The following is a 17076-nucleotide window of genomic DNA, read 5'->3' as shown; positions in this document are numbered from 1 at the left end:
AGACAAATTTTCTCCAAGAATATTGATTCAAGGCAGGGATAGTGGTGGAAAAATTTGTGTAACTGATATCATCTGTGCGGGAACATGAAGACAAAATTAACGGCATGGGCAAGGGTCTGTGATCTTGTGGATTGGCTGACCAGCTACAGCAGCAAAATTGATCTGCTAGAGAGAAAAAAACAAGACGTTAGAAGAAAAATAAGACCTAGAAAATCGCAATAGAAGAAAGTATATTCACATTATTGGATTACCGGAGCAAATGGAAGGCCAAGACCGCACGGTATATATTTCAAAATGTCTGCCTGAAATCCTCTGGCTTGAACTGAATGGAAATCATGAGAAGATCGATTGTGCCCATAGAGCACCAGCTCTTTCACTTGGTCAAAATGGTCGAGCGATTATATTAGCTCACCTGCACAGTTTCAGAGATAAGCAGTCGATTAAGTATAGTGCTCAGAAAAGAGGATATTTCAGTTTTCAAGGGAAAAGGATCTTTATTTTCTAAGGCTATCTGTTCAAAAACAGCAACGGTTTGATAGAAGTGAAAAGGTAGATAAAACAATAGGGTCTCAGATATGCTATGTTATATCCAGCAAAACTGAGAGTAATGAATAATGGCAAAGCTATGATGATTGATTCACTGTAAAAAGTAGGCACGTTTTTTGAGCAAAACTCTAACATGGTAAATAAGTGTACCTTGATTATACTTTAGTATACATAGCCAGCAAAAGTTATGGGATCAGGCAGGTCTCCTGACACCTAAAGTTGTATCTGGGTCTCTTCCACACAGTTTCTATTCATTACATTTTCTTTTTATTAATTTTATTTTTAAGTGTATCGTGGCTTTGGACTTCTATATTACTGATACAACAGATCTGTGTAACTGAATAGAACTTATTGCAACAATATATAGTTTTTCTATTAGTAACTGGCAATGCCACTGCTATATCTTGTGCCTATATTTTCTCATTTTGCAACCCAAGATGGCAGTAGACCTAAAATGAGCTACATTTGTGTTTCAGTAATCCATTACTTTGATTTTTAGAAGGTGCATTTGGAAGATTCCAACATGACTTTTTTTTTTTTTTTTTTTACTAATTCTTTTTCCTTTTAAGCACTGCAAGCTTGGGTCCCAGACATCAGTCCCACTCAGAGCAGCAACTGTTGGGGTTCTGGATCCCTGGCAATGTTTTTGCCCTGAAGGAAGATGGAAGGGACTTGTGTGTGGTTCTAAAGAAGGGAGGTGATATGCTTCTGCAAGTGGGGGTGGGTAGTTTTGGAATGTTTGGGTTAACCTGTTTGACGAAAGAGGGAAGCAGTGTTTTCTGGAAAACTTCATTGCAATGTTGCTTAAGACTTGTTTTAGATAGTTTTGATTATGGCTTTACATTATCCTGTGTACTTAGAGGTTGCAACAATTTCTACTTTCTCAGTGCATCATATCATATTTGGAGTTTGGTGTGGGCGGGTAAGGTGGTTAGTTCAGTTTTTTGAATCGAACAAACCAGTTTGTGCTAGGTACATTTTATGCATGCTAGAATGTAGTTAGGTGATCACTCTCAGTAACTTAATAGTTATGACTTAATACGCATGTTGAATATCTCTGTAGTTATTATGATTTTATTTTGTAATTGTGTGTTATAAAATTCAGATCGTTTCATTGAATGTTAGGATTTTCCATGCCAATTAAAGGAACTGTAACTTTGCAGTTTCTTAAAAAGCAGCATACTCAAAATTGCATTCCTTTCAGAAACACATATGAGCAAATAAGAACATGATACACTCCAGAGAGATCGGGTGGGACAAGTATTATCAGTTTCCTATAATTCTAAAAGCAGGGATGTTTGCATATTAATTTATAATAATTTTCTTTGAATATCATTAAATCCTACAGAGATCCTGAGGTTAGATTTGTGATGCTTGAGGGAAGCTTGTATGGTAGGAATGTAACATTGGCCCCAATTCCAATCAAAGATTTTTTTCACTCCTTTTTTTTTGTACTACTTAATACTTTTAAACGTGACACCGCTGCGAGCGTGAACACCACCAATTACCTGGCATCGCAAACACCGGGGAGGGGGTGGGAGACACTGCCTCTTCGTCTGCGTGGCGTCTGTGCTGCCGATGACGGGTCCCGTGTGCACCATCGGCCACCCCCCCCCTCCCGCCAAAGGGAGCATACCTGGTCCGAGCCGCAGAACCCTCAGGATATGGGCGGGGGGGGGGGGGGGCAAAGGGGCTCGGAGGTGAGCTCAGTTGGGGGTGAATGATTTAGGGATGGCTCATTGGCCACCTCTAGTCCTGGGCTATCCGATGGGACAGGGGCAGCTGCGCAGAGGGAGGTATCTGACCGGGGGTGCAGTGCCCTGGTCCCTTTCGCTTCCTGTCCTCCACGTGGCTGCCTCGCTTGGGAAACCCACCCACCCTACCCCTTTTCTTGTGGTACAAGGGCAGCAGGATAGTTAGATGTTTAACAAGAGAATTCTATACATTTCTCGCAGCTGGGGTAGGTGCTAGTGACAGTGCACAGCACATGATAAATAACATCCGGGCGAGGGTGGTTGTCTGTTGCCAGGGCATGCCGGCCCCGGTGCGGCGGCAGACCAGATTCCCATACCCTTCGTTGGGGCAGTCACCTTGCTTGGATGTGGCAGGTGCCTGGAATGCCCTGTGACTTCCTCCCGGTTGCCTGCATAGTGGACGACCCTCGGATAGCTTACCTATATTATGGCTCGGGTTTTTTAGTTTGTAACACCATTTATTGTAATAAAGTTGCAGCCAATTTTATCCCACATCAGGTTTACTGAGTTTTTGTATTGGTACATGTAAGGTACCTCCCTAGCGACGGGCAGTCATGGCTACCCAGGTTATCTGATTCAGAGTTGGTAATTGGTGGAGATTGGAACTTGTGTATGTACCCAGATCTAGACTGGTCACATTAATCTTTAACACATGTTAATCAGCCTGGGAGTTTTCAAAATAGCATTTAGATGTTCAATCTTAAAGATCTATGGAGGGAGCAATTTCCTGGTAGCTGTGATTACGTCTTTTTCTCCTCTATACATGGTACATATAGCAGCAGTCAGTCTTTTTTTCACAAAGATTATTTTATTTATAGCACTTATATGCCACCTACCCCAATAGCTACTGTTTTCCATGGTAGGAATGGGACAAAAAACAATGGAGATTAACTATGCTTAAAAATAGATTTTATTTATTTGATTTACATTCTGCTTTACAGCACGTCAAAGCAGATTACATTCAGGTACTGTAGGTATTTCTCTGTCCCCAGAGGGCTCACAATCTCACAGGCTAATTTTAAAATGAGCATGCATACACCCATACATGCATGTATTGGTGCATGGGCAGAGATATGCTGCAGTTTTAAATTATGCGCGCATATGTTTTAAAATACCTCCCGTATGTAAGTATGTACCTAATCCTAAGAGATTGCTTGAGAAAAGGTAGTTCGTGTATCTTTCCTAGGACTTTGCCGGCTTCTACGCGCATATGTAGGCAGATTTTAAAACACACTCGCGCAAGGGGCAACCAGTTATTCCAGTTAGTCCACCAGTTTGCCCAGTTAATTTCGGTGTCTTCAAGACCCCTCTGATTCTTCATCCAGCACTCCTCCCCCCCAGTAGACCCAGACAGCTCACCCTGTCCTGTCCTGTAAGCCTTAAAACTCGATCTACAGACTTTCTCCTCATCTGGACCAGCAGTAAAGTTATGCGGGTAACAAGCTGATATGAGTCATGATCTCTGAATTTAAAATACAGAGTTATGCATGTAACTGTTGGCTGCACCCCAGAATGCCCATGCCTTGCCCCTGCTGCGTCTTCTTTTTGATAAGATGGAATATATGTGCATACTTGGTATTTATGTGCATACTTCACGGCTTTTTTAAAATCCACATTGTGCGCAGCCCACATACTCTCATATGTGGGCATTTTTGTGCTAGCAGTGAATTTTAAAATCAGCCTCTTTGTACCTGAGGCAACGGAAGGTAAAGTGACTTGCCCAAGGTCAGAAGGAATGGCAGTAGATTTGAACCTGCTGCTCTAAACCTCTGGGCTGCTCCTCCACTTGATTAATGACGTTTTGAACGACTTTCATCTTCCATCATCCTTTTAAGGATTATATTTCTCTGCTCCTTTGGGAGACTCTCAAAAAGGTTATGCGAGGTCATGTCATAAGCTTTTGTAGTTATTTAAATAAGCTGATATTTAAAAAACACACTTTTTCAGAAAATAAAGGAACTGGAAGTGAAATATGAAGCTAATGGTTCTTTCAAAATACTTAAGCACCTTCTTTTACCAAGAGATGAGCTTCATATATTACTATGATAATCTTGAAAAGTCTGATTTTCTAGACAAAATTTTTATGAGGGAATAGACATTCTTTATGGGCAAATATGGTTAAAAAACATATTTCAGGTACCACTATAAATGCTATTAAAGATCAAGATATTTTGATGTAATTTCCTTCAGACACTGTAAAGCTTTTTCATAATCACTTCAAGTATTATATGGAAAATTAGGGAATGTATCTGACATGGAAGTCGAGGGTTTCTTAGATTCTATAACTTTGCCCAAGTTACCATTACAAGTAAAGGAAACTTTAATTGCTCCTATCACTGAACTTGAGGTTTCTCAGGCAATTAAACATCTGTCTGTTGGTAAAAGCCCTAATCCCAATGGGTATTGAGACTTTTGTAACTATTTTCAAGCAGAATTTGTTCCAGTTTTATGTGACTTATTTAATTACTTAAGGGAGTCTCCATCTGGGAATTTACTGGATGCATTTAAAACCTTGATTTATTTAAAATTAAAAGGGGGGTATTAGGCAGGCATAACTTGCGCGCGCTGGCAGGCCATTCCCTGGCCCGGATGCTAGTTCGGAGGCCTCTGCCATGCCCCCGGGCCGGCACCACGGCCCCACCCCTGGAATGCCCCCGAATGTCGCGCCACCCCCGACACGCCCCCAAGCAAAGCCCCGGGACTTGCGCTTGTAAATCCGGCTGGATTTACGCATGCAGGGCTTTTAAAATCTGCCCCAAATCTTCTAAAAGATTTGAAATCACAGTTCCATGCCAGGGCCCATCTGATGTCACCCGTGTATGAGAACTGATATTCTACTGTGAATAGGAGCACCAACATAGGATAGATGAGTAACTTCACTTAACATACATAAAAAAAAAATCACAAAAACGGATTTGGGGATTGATGATTTAAAAATCTGTGTGGGTACTGAGTATGCATTACTGATGCCCATCAGTGTCCTTTTATGAATGCCCCTATTTTACTTATTCGTTTTGTAGGCTATTGCTTTTCCTGCTTGCGTTAATCCTATGAAGCCATGTAATGACAAATAGAAACATTAGAAGTTCTGTGCTTTAAGCAGATGATTCTAAAATATGAACACATTAAAAAAAAAACCAAAACAGAATTAATATTTGTTATCCAGCCAAGCATGCAGTCAAGTCTTGGCTGGGTAGCTTGGCAGGAGAATAGGTTTGAATGAGGATATTAGTTAATGCTTTGTTTTGGTGATAATACACAATTATAGCATTTGTGTTTTTCTTTAATGTAATTATTGTAGTGATTGGTAAAATAGAGTAAAAATGAACTTAGGCAGCTTCTTGCGAATTAGTTAACCGCCCAAAGAACGTGTTATGTTACATCTTATGACTCGATCAATTAATTTAATAGCAATGATCAAATAATGGTGGTAGTATTCGATTGACGATGGGTCCAGCTGCTCAAACATTTTAAAAGAAAAATATAAGAAATGCTGAATTGTTTACAAATGAGTTGCATTTTCTTTCCTTTATGTTTTTGGCTTTCAGATTTTCAGGAGCCTTATGCTGTGGTTGTCCTCCTAGAAAAAGACTTAGTAGTCATAGACCTTGCACAAAATGGGTAAGTACCGCTGGGCTTCAGTAAACCTTGAAGGATTTTCAGTGGCTGAATCTAGATTGTGAGTCATTTCAACAGTGTTTTCAGCGAGTCCACTTGTACCATTTTTTTTTCTCAATTTAAAAAGGATGTTCAATAGCAAATAGACCAAATCCACGCCCAAAACTTAAAGTAATCTGGGGGATTATGTAATCAATCACAAATTCAACAGTAAGTCACCCAGTAAAAATGTTAACCCATTATATATGTGCACCAGTCCGGTTTTGAATTTTCTATTATTTCTTTTATTATTACAATTTGTAGGACCTCCAAGTCCATAGTATATATAGATCACACACTGCTTCTACTTATTAGTCCAACTTTATTTTATTATATTGTATTAATTCCTCTTTCAAACTGTACCCCAACTTCAGGGATTTTAAATTTTCTTATTCAGTTTTTCTGTATTATCGGAGGTCACTATCAGAGCAGTCTTAATCAGCAACAGTCTTAATCACAAGAGCATAAAAATAAACTTCCCACTTATCTCATTGTTATCATCATAAGACTGTTGCTGATAGTGATCTCTGATAACACAGAAAAACTGAATAAGAAAATTTAAAATGAAGTTGGACTAATAAGTAGAAACAGTGTGCGATCTATATACACTGTGGACTTGGAGGTCCTACAAACTGTAATAATAAAAGAAATAATAGAAAATTAAAAACCGGACTGGTACACATATATAACGGGTTAACATTTTTACTAAGTGACTTACTGTTGGATTTGTCAATAGCAAAAAGAACCATGCTGTTTAGTAGAGGCATTGCAGGCATTTGGAAAGGACACAAAATCTACACTTACAGGAGGCCTGACAATGTGTCAGATACAAATTGGATTGTTATGGTGTATCCATGTTTGGAAAAGAATATTGTTTTAACACTGGTTTCATTGGCTATTTATCTACACACAGTTTTACAAGTATTTCATGTGCCTAATATCTTCTTGTTTACAGATGCAGCTAATATTTATTCAAGCTAAACTGTGTATGTACATTTTTGGACTAGAAATAAGTAAATATAATTATTCCATAGCAGTAATAAAGAGCAGATAATTTTGTTATGGTTAAACAAAACTCCAGATAATCAAGGGCATATTTGCAAGTCTAATACTGTAAATCCAGATTTCTGGATAATCAGACACTGATTGGAACTGGTGTAATTGGAAAACGACAATGAATGCTAAATTAGTCTGTTTGCTAACAGAAACATGTCGATTAATAAAAACTGCAACTTGGAGGGTTGGTGCCACCCAGTCATTGACCAGATTCGGCAGCATGAACAGAAGGCTGACGCATCTTGCTGTTAATGCAAAGCTTTAAAACGCACAGCCCTGCCCAGCTGTTCTCGCAGACCTGGGTCTTCCTTCTCCGCCCGTCCCTTCACCCTATCAAAAACATGGAGGCTTGTTGTATGGATAAGCACATGGCCTCAGTTTTATTTTAAGTCCAGTTTTGGAGACCATTATCACTGGGGTTCATCTGGATCTTTATGGCAATAGGTGCAGTGTGCATTTGACTGCCACCATCCCACAATAGTAGGCACCCTCCTGCCTGTTGAGGTATAGGGAGTTTTGACCTCCCCTTCACTGGGGCGCAGGGGTGGTTTTTCCAATGGATACTGAGGCACACCCATCCTGCCATTAGCGTTGTGAGCGTCCTGTCCTCCCTCCCACGCGCCCATTTGGAAATTTTGATTATCCCTGCCATCAGAGCAAGTGATGGCCAGACCCCCCCCTTCTCTCAGTCTTATTTTTTTAATTTAATTTAAAAGATTTATACCCTGCACTCTCCAAAATTCAGGACGGGGTAGGGTTCAGCATACATACTGTAAAATTCAAGCAAATGTATAAAAACATTTCAGCTTTGCATGCATGAGCCTACTCCTGCTGTAACACTGCATTGAACGAGCTTCCCCTACCATACATTCTCATAATCAAACTTAATAAAAGCATTAACAAAACTTTTAGTGTGATATTGGAAACAATAGCATAAATAAAGTGCTTTAAAAACATAAAGGACATGACTTGCCATAATAGGTCAGATAAAAGATCCATCAAGCCCAGTATCCTGTTTCCAGCAGTGGCCAATCCAGGTCATAAGTACCTGGCAGGATCCCAAGGGTAGACAGGTTCCAAGCTGCTTATCCCAGGGATAAAGAGTGGATTTATGCAACTCTTCCTTAATAATGGTTTATGAACTTTCCCTCTAAGAACCTGTCCAAACTTTTTAAATGCAGCTACACTAATAGCTTTCACTACATCTTCTGACAACAAATTCCAGAACTTAATTATGCATAGAGTAAAAAAAAAAATTTTTCTCTTATTAGTTTTAAATGTATTACGTAGTAACTTCATTATGTATTCCCTAGTCTTTGTATTCTTTGAAAGAGTAAACTGATTGCTTACTTATTCTGTTCTACTCATTTTATAGACCTGAATCATATCTCCTGTCAGCCGTCTCTTCTCCAAGCTGAAAAGTCCTAACCTCTTTATCCTTTCCTCATAGGGGAATCTTTCCATTCCCTTTATCCATTTAGTTGCCCTTCTCTGTACCTTTTCTAATTCTGCTATCTTTTTTGAGCTATGGAGACCAGTACTGCACAAAATACTCAAATGAAAACACACTATGGAGCAATACAGAGGCATTATGATATTCTCTGTTTTATTCTCCATTCCTTTCCTGATAATTCCTAGTGTTTTGGATGAATCTCATGAATTGGCCAGTACCTGGATCAATCTTGTGATGTTGCCAATATCCTGCCTACTCCCAAATGTCTGCAAATCCCATTCAATTATTCTACCTCTTGCCCTATGTAGAATAGTTGGGCACATAAGCGGGGCAGGTGTTAAGAGAGGCTACACCCGCACTTCCCTGTCCTTTTGAGCTTGCCACTGGCTCTACCTCAACCCAACCCTTCATGTTCCTGTCATCCTGGCCCAACCTCCTTTGACCTTATATGAGGCATGCTGAGTTGGGGTCAGTAGTCGGGCAGCCATCTTGTCTCTGGCTTACACAGTGGGCAGACACATTGTGCCTTTGGCGGTGGGGATGTTGCAGCCTTCTCAGCCTTTTTCAGAACATTAAAACTTTTTTTTCCTGGTTCTTTATTTTCTTGTCAATAAATCCTTTGGCAGCAGGTATCACCAGTTAATTGCCCCTGCCTTATAAAATGTGCTGTCCTTTGACATGGAATATCTGTCAATCATCCTAAGTGCTATCACTCAAGTAATGTTAATGGCAATAACATTTCTGTGAAAACAAAATGACTTGCTAAAGATGAGGCACCTGAAAAGTTCTTTCAGTTCAGTGTTTAGATTCTGTAATGACAGGAGTTGGGTTGCTTGGGCTACGTTCTGATAAAACTCTTCCATATCATGGAGTTAGGATTTCTAATATGTATCTTTATAGAGTTCAGTTAACCTCTATCTAATTTTTTTCAGCAAAACTAGGACTGCAGTAGTTTCGTTTTAGGGAGGCGGGAAAGGGAAGGGATTGAAGGCGTTCGCTTGGCTGGTTCTTTCTGCTCATTTAGACTTCCATCTCAATAAGAAGTAGGGCTTGGGATCTGGTGCAATGATCTTTCATTTGCAACCGCCCAAGAACGTTTTCTTCTTTTCTGTATCACCTTCTGACTTACTTTAGTCAAGTCATTGCAACAACAGTCTTCGACCAGGGATCATGTACCTGAATCCTGCAGGAATGTGCTCTAAATTCAGCCACTAAGCATCACAATGCCTATTACTGCTACGTACCTCCCCAGGGCCTGTGAACACTGCCTCTGTATCATCTCCAACAGTGTCCTTCCACAGCCCAAACATCAGTTTCCAAAAATGAAGCATTTTTTATATACAAACACATGGAGAATACTTCAGATCTTACGATTTTGTTACTTAAAAATTGCTGAATCTTTGATGAATTTTGTTAAAATATTAGGGCGATATTATAGTTGCAAAATAGTGGGGGGGGGGGGGTTCTGTTGGTAACAGAGTTCACCATATAAGACATTAAAATAGGGACTCTCTACTTATGCACATTTAAGTAACAGTGCTAGCTAGATTATTACAGTTACTAATTTACCTGTTTGAACCTTTTTTATTCCACTTTGGTATTTTATTTCTAGGTCTGTTTTCAGTTTTCCTCTAGTACCTGTTAACATTTAGAATAAAAGGAGTAATCAACTTTTTAATGATTCTATTTTTGGTTGGTTTTTTTTTTTAATTCTCTTCCCTGAGTCCAGTCCTAATCTGATTACACAGAATTTAAACTTTGTTTTAGGGGATACCTGCATGATTTTCTGATAGGGGTCAGCATAAAATACCCCTGTTTAATTATATGAATAATGGTGAGAATGATTTAAAAAAATTAATGGGGGCTTTTAAAACCTTTAAACACTATTTATTTATTTATTTATGTTCTGCCTTTCAGCATTTCAAAGTGGATTACATTCAGCCTCTTGTAGGTATTACCCTATCTATTGCAATCTAAGAAGGTTATTTCCTAAGCTGCGATAGGGTGTAATGCTCAAAAAACATACCCATATAGTATCAAAATCCCCACCTCTATTACATGCACAAAACTTCCAAATTCATGCAAAGCAGCTCCAAGCCAGCTGCTGTCATTTTTCAAAATGGCATCAGCTGGCCTTTGCCCCTATCACAAAGGACCCACCGGCGCCATGATAAAAGATGGCAGCATTAGACCTAATGGATGTTCTCTAAGGTATGGAGGTTGAGGATAGAATGACGTGGGGGATGGTTTGAAACCTGGAGGTAGTACTTTTGAAAGGGCAAGGGGCAGGGCATTGCTGCACAATATTTTTTCTTTTTTTAGATTTCGGCCACCTCTATAGGCAACAAGGGGGGGTAGGTGGGGGTCTACCCAGTCCTCTTGGAAGGGGAGGAGCTCACTGTTCTAACCACTAATCCAATGTGATGCAAATTTAGTTTGGACCTACTATATTTGGTTTGCCAAAAGTTCAAGCTGTTCATGTTGTGTATTTTTTATTATTATTATTTTTTTTTAACATGGATCATCAAGCCAGAAAAGCAAGGATCATGATTTTGGAATTTCCTTGATATCTAAATACTGTTAGGTTGCCATCAAAAGTCACAGTTCAAATGAGAGTTTGATAGATAACATTTTTATTACATAGTGAGTTGGACAAATTTTTACTGTCTTCAGTTGAAGAATTCTGTTGATTTCAAATTTGAAACCACATTTTAAGAATTCAGACTGAATTGAATAGAATCAGCTGGGGGATCTGCCAGATACTTCATAATGGCTCAAATTGGTCACCGTTTGAGACAAGATGCTGGGTTCATTATTCCTCTGGTCTGAGCCAACATAGTGGTACTTATGTTCTAATGTGTTCTGGATTAGGGAGTCATCTGGATCAAGAAATTCATGAAGAAACTTATGAGCTTTGAAGCAGCCGATAACTATGAAAATTTCAGACAATAACTTCACCATCAAGGAATCTGTTTGGTCATCGGCAGCACCTGAGATGACCAAACTCTGAAAAGCACATGGCACAATATATGGCCTTTATCATGTTCCTTAAAGAGGCAGAAGATTATATTGCTTTTGAAAGGACTCGTCTACAGAGGGAAGAGTTGAAATTTGTGAGCTAATGTGATGTTCCAAAGGCATAAGTAACACAACTCCAGATCTCAATAATGCTGATGCTGAGAATTGGATTGGCTTCACCAATAATGTTCCGGTTTCTCAAAGTCTTACTGACTTTGAAATTATTGATACTTTTTGAACCAAGGGATGGTAACTTACAAACCAGCATGCAGGTGCACATGGGTGCATGTTCGTCGGCCTGCACCCAGGGACACAGCTGTTTTATAACTTGCGTGCTTGGCGTACGCACATGTGCCAAATTTTAAGTGGGTATGCACAAGTGTATGCAAATGCCACTTATACCATGTAAATCAAGGGATTTTAAGTGGCATATGCCGCTATTTCCAGTTTTACCAGTTCTTCCCCAGTTTGCCCAGTTGAGAGAGGTCTTCCAACCCCCCCTGGTTTAATAGCCTTCACTTCCCCAGTTATCCCTGATCCTTAAAACTCCACTGATTTGCCTATTTATCTTTATTTTATAATGTACATGGCATCTTCGGATCGCCACACCAAGCGCTGACCTGCAGCCTACAGCCCACCTCCTCGGCAGGCCGCATCGCGATCCACGCCACCCTGAACCAGCTACCTGCACGGTAGGTCTCACCGCGATCTATGCCGCCAGGACCCGCCAGAAGGCCACGCCACCTGGACTCACCTCCACGGTAGGCCCAACCGCGCCAGTCCTACAAGCCCTCGACCTACCTCCACGGTAGACCTCGCCACACCACAAGCCTCCCTGACCCACTGGAGGAAAGGCCCGGAAGGACCTCGCCGTATCATCCCACCGCCTCAGATCCCACCCACAGACGCACCCAAGGCGGCGACGTAGGACCCATCTACATAAGGGGCGATAGCGCACCTCTGGTGTCGCGCGCCTGCGTCTCGCACCTAAGGACCGCAACAAAGGGGCATGCCCCTTAGCTAGTCTGCGATACCTCCTAAATAAAGACTGAACATAAGTTTAGTGAACTCCCTCAACTCTGCTGCTAAGCTGCTTGAACAGAACTCACTGCAGTCTGAACCTGCGCCCCATCTCTACCACAAATAGACCGAACAAGACCCATGAACCTCCACTTGACGATCCCAACCAACTTGCCCTCCACCATCCACGACCTCCAACATCATCCAGACAGACAGTAGACACGCACAGAACATCACAGCTGTGAACCATAACACCAATGGCTGACTAGGCCTTAATGCACCTTTACGCTACCCTCCACGATGTCCAAAGATAAATCACCTAACACCTCCAATACGGCACACGTCCCATCATCTCAAACACACCTCCCACACAAAACAACCTCACGACCCAGGAAAATAGAATACCACAACTAACTCAAAAATACATATAACGATGACCTTGACACCTAATACTAACCCCCATGAAAGACACCGACACCTGGTCAAGATCCTCTTCAACAAATCACTAAAAAGCATGATCTATCTCACATTCTTCCTCATAAATGCTCAAGCCCTCACAAAAAAATTCATGCTTATATCAGATATTATTCAAGAGAAAAACCCCGACTTCATCGCAGTGACCGAAACCTGGTTTAAAAATACGGACCATGTAATCACAAACCAAATAAACAACTCATACGACCTATTCTCAATTCCCAGGAAATCTCGCAGAGGAGGTGGTTTATTACTAATCATAAAAAAGCATTTCACCATGAAACTTCTCCCGCACACACTCCCATGGCAATATGAAATAACCATCTTCGACTCAATCTGCAAATATGCATAGTCTACAGCCCCCCTAAACTTCTTGACAACGACATATCTCCCCCTCATTGAATTCTTTATAACAAACATCAGCCTCAAAAAACCCACAATTATACTCGGAGATTTTAACCTCCATATGGACATCTCCCCACTATCCCAAACTTGCCAAACCCTGTTGGACATTCTCTCTACCCTCAGCTTCACTCAATATGTGACCAACCCAACCCACAAAGCTGGTCACACTCTTGACCTTATTTTCACAAATGACAATTTTTTCACAAATACAATATCCTACACACCAGTCCCATGGTCTGACTACTATCTCCTTCACTGCAAGACCCAAGCCAACATAAACAACAAGAATGAAACTAATAACACCTACACTTTCAAATACAGACCATCTTTCCAACCAGACCTTCTCCAACAATAACTTGAAAAGCATTTGATGAACCTAGATCTCTCTAATATAAATAATACCACCCAATCATGGCACCAAATTACAACGGAATTTACCAATACTATAAATCCTGAAAGAACAAAACAGATCAAGAACAAAAGAGAAAACACAAACCCATGGTTCAACACCCAACTAAGAGACACCAAATCCACCTTAAGGAAGAAAGAAAAAGAATGGTGAAAAAATAAAGGTTCACTAACTCTGGAAAGATATCTCACACAACTGGCAACATATAAAAAGCTGATAAACGAAACGAGAATACTACGGCAAAAAAATCCAAAACTCCGCAAACACAAAATCACTATTCAACATAGTAAACAACCTAATATCAGACAATAACAACAACCCCTCACCCCAAACCAAAAATCTAAGCCAAGAACTTGCCATTTTCTTCAAAAACAAAATCCCTTCTCACCCCATCCCTCAAAACTGCTCACCTTGCCCTCACCAGAGAAAGAGCCTTCACCATTGCTGGCACTTCCCTCTGGAACTCCCTTCCCGCTGATCTCCATCTAGAGCCATCCTTAAACAAGTTTAAAAAAGGAATCAAGACATGACTCTTCAAGCTGGCCTACCCCGATACCAAACCCTACCAAACCTAGCCAGTTGCCCTGTCCTGCATATTATCTGTCTGCCCCAGTCACCCTGCCTTTCTATACCCTTTGTATCCCCACCCCCCCTCCCCTCCAAGATCTTGCCTTTGCAATCACTGTCCTTTTTGTATTTTTGCCTTCGGTCATTATAGCTATAATATGTATATAGCTCCTAATGTTCTATGTTTATGATGTTTATTTAATTGCTTAACATGGTTTCTATCCATCTGTCATCTTACCTCTTTCCTATTTTTCGCCCTCTGCTCTACTCCCTCCCCCCTCTCTTGCCCTCTTCTTACCTGCTCTGCTCTCCCCTCTCCCGTTCATTGTAATTTTTCCTTTCTCTTCAGTTTATTGTAAACTAACGTGATGTGTTCTACGAATGCCAGTATATAAAAGTTCATAAATAAATAAATAAATAAACAAACAGGGAATACAAACAAATCCCATTACCAAAATGCACAGCTAAACATCAAAGATATAACACCATGGACCACATTCGACCCCATATCCACTACTGAATTGGACACTATTAAAAACCCTAAACCCGGCCTGCCACGAACTCAAAATAATCCCGATACGAGCCTTAAAGGAAATATCTTAAACCATTACTCCAACCATCACGACAATTATAAATAAATCTCTAGAAGGTGAACTACCAGACAAATTAAAAATTGCCACAATTAAACCCATAATATTAAAAAAAAAAAAAAGAACCTCAATCCAGATGAACTTAACAACTACTGCCCAATCTCAAACTTTCCTCTCCTCACCAAACTGACGGAAAAGGCAGCACTTAAACAGCTCAACGATCATCTCGAAACAAACAATATCTTGCACCCTACCCAACACGGATTCAGAAAAAATCATAGCACAGAAACCTTACTCCTCAATTTATCAAACACAATCATAAGAGGTTTTGACAATGGACAAAGATACATCCTCATCCTACTTGACCTCTCCGCCTTTTATGTTCGACACGGTCGAACATAAAAGCCTAATCTCCAGACTAGCCGAAATCGGGCTAGCTGGTAAAACTCTAGACTGGTTTACCTCTTTCCTTAAAAACAGATATTTCAAGGTAAACATCAACAACCATTCCTCAGATGCCATACCACTAGAAACCGGAGTCCCCCAAGGATCTGCACTTTCAGCCGCTCTGTTTAATATATACCTCCTGCCTCTATGCCAGTTACTCACGAGTCTCGGCATCACATACTTCATGTATGTCAATGATATCCAACTATTCATACCTGTAACAAACACCTTCAAAAGTGCAATGAACCTCTTAGCCACATACCTCAATACTATAAAAAAAAAATATGCTAAACCACATGAAGCTCTGCCTTAATATGGAAAAAACTGAATGTATACTGCTTGAAAGAAAAAACTACGGAGATCACCAGAACCATGCCTTCCAAATTGACAACACACTCATCAAATTAAAAGAAAACGTGAAAGATCTAGGAATATGGATTGACCCAGAGCTGAATTACAAAAAACACATTGCAATGAAAATCAAAGAAGGTTTCCACAAATTACTAATTCTCAAACACCTAAAACCACTCCTGAATCACCCTGAATTCAGAACCATTCTCTAATCACTAATTTTTACAAACTTTGATTATTGCAACTCACTCCTGATATGCCTACCAAAATCAACCATCCGACCACTCCAAATACTACAGAATGCCACAGCCAGAATCCTCCCTGGCCGCAAAAAAACTTGCCACATCACCCCGTGCTAAAAGGATTACACTGGCTAACTGTAGAAAAAAGAATCTAATACAAAACTCTAACCATTTTTCGCAATGCAATACACAACTATGAAAGCACATACCTAAACACTATTATACAACGACACAATTCTCAACACAACACTAGATCAACAAACAAAGCACAGCTGGACATCCCATCAGTCTCAACCGCCAAACTCACTACCGTAAAAATACAGAGCTATATCAATAGCAGGACCTCGCCTCTGGAACCTACCGGACAACCTAAGACTACAGAACAACACAAAAATATTTAGAAAACTGCTCAAAACCTGGCTTTTCAGACAAGCCTACAAAGAAGGGATAGGCTAATTAATTACCCTGCCATACCCAAGAATCTCAATTCCTGTTAAGCACCTTACTAACCTCAACCACTTCAATCACCACCCAGCTTGTATACCTGCATCATATGCAGTTGAGCCTTTACACCTAATTGATGTCACACTATTGTAAATTATAAAAATCACAAGGTATCACCACGCGGTGAAACACCTAACGCCAGATGACATAAATACCATGACAATACGTGACTGCATTAACATACACAGTTTGTTAATTCATTTGTCTCTAGTTTTAACACCTCCCACAGTCGCTTTCTATTCCTCATGTCTGTTTTTATAAACATATGTTCTCTGTTCTGTTTTTCGGAGCGAAGGCCTATGCCACCTCCCACAGTTATAAATGTAATCGTTAATCTTTTTGTAAACTAATGTTATACCTGTTGTTACGCCTGTAAACCGGAGTGAAGGCCTTTCGCTAAACTTTGGCATATAAAAGCATACAAATAAATAAATCTGTAGCAGAAGTAAAGTTACGCAGCAGGGACCATTGGTGCATGCTGAATCGTGTAGTATTTATATACACATCTCAACTTCATGCCCCTGAAATGCCCATGCCCGTCCCTTTTTGAAAACCTCTGAGATGTGCACACTATGGCATTCGC

The 17076-nt window shown here is 40.3% G+C and overlaps 1 protein-coding gene across 4 annotated transcripts in view; it reads left to right on the top strand.

Annotated features, from left to right (window-relative positions):
* Positions 1-17076, top strand: part of STXBP5 (syntaxin binding protein 5) — a 1098992-nt gene that overhangs the window by 674198 nt on the left and 407718 nt on the right. For all 4 annotated transcript variants that reach the window (XM_029594044.1, XM_029594043.1, XM_029594042.1 and 1 more), the window contains exon 11: positions 5849-5921. In XM_029594044.1, coding sequence (XP_029449904.1) covers positions 5849-5921 — 73 coding nt within the window. The remainder of the gene's footprint in view (positions 1-5848; positions 5922-17076) is intronic.

This window comes from Rhinatrema bivittatum, chromosome 3 (assembly GCF_901001135.1).
Source record: "Rhinatrema bivittatum chromosome 3, aRhiBiv1.1, whole genome shotgun sequence".
NCBI lineage: Eukaryota > Metazoa > Chordata > Amphibia > Gymnophiona > Rhinatrematidae > Rhinatrema > Rhinatrema bivittatum.
The sequence above is the reverse complement of the archived record's forward strand: the minus strand, read 5'-3'. Positions and strand labels throughout refer to the sequence as shown.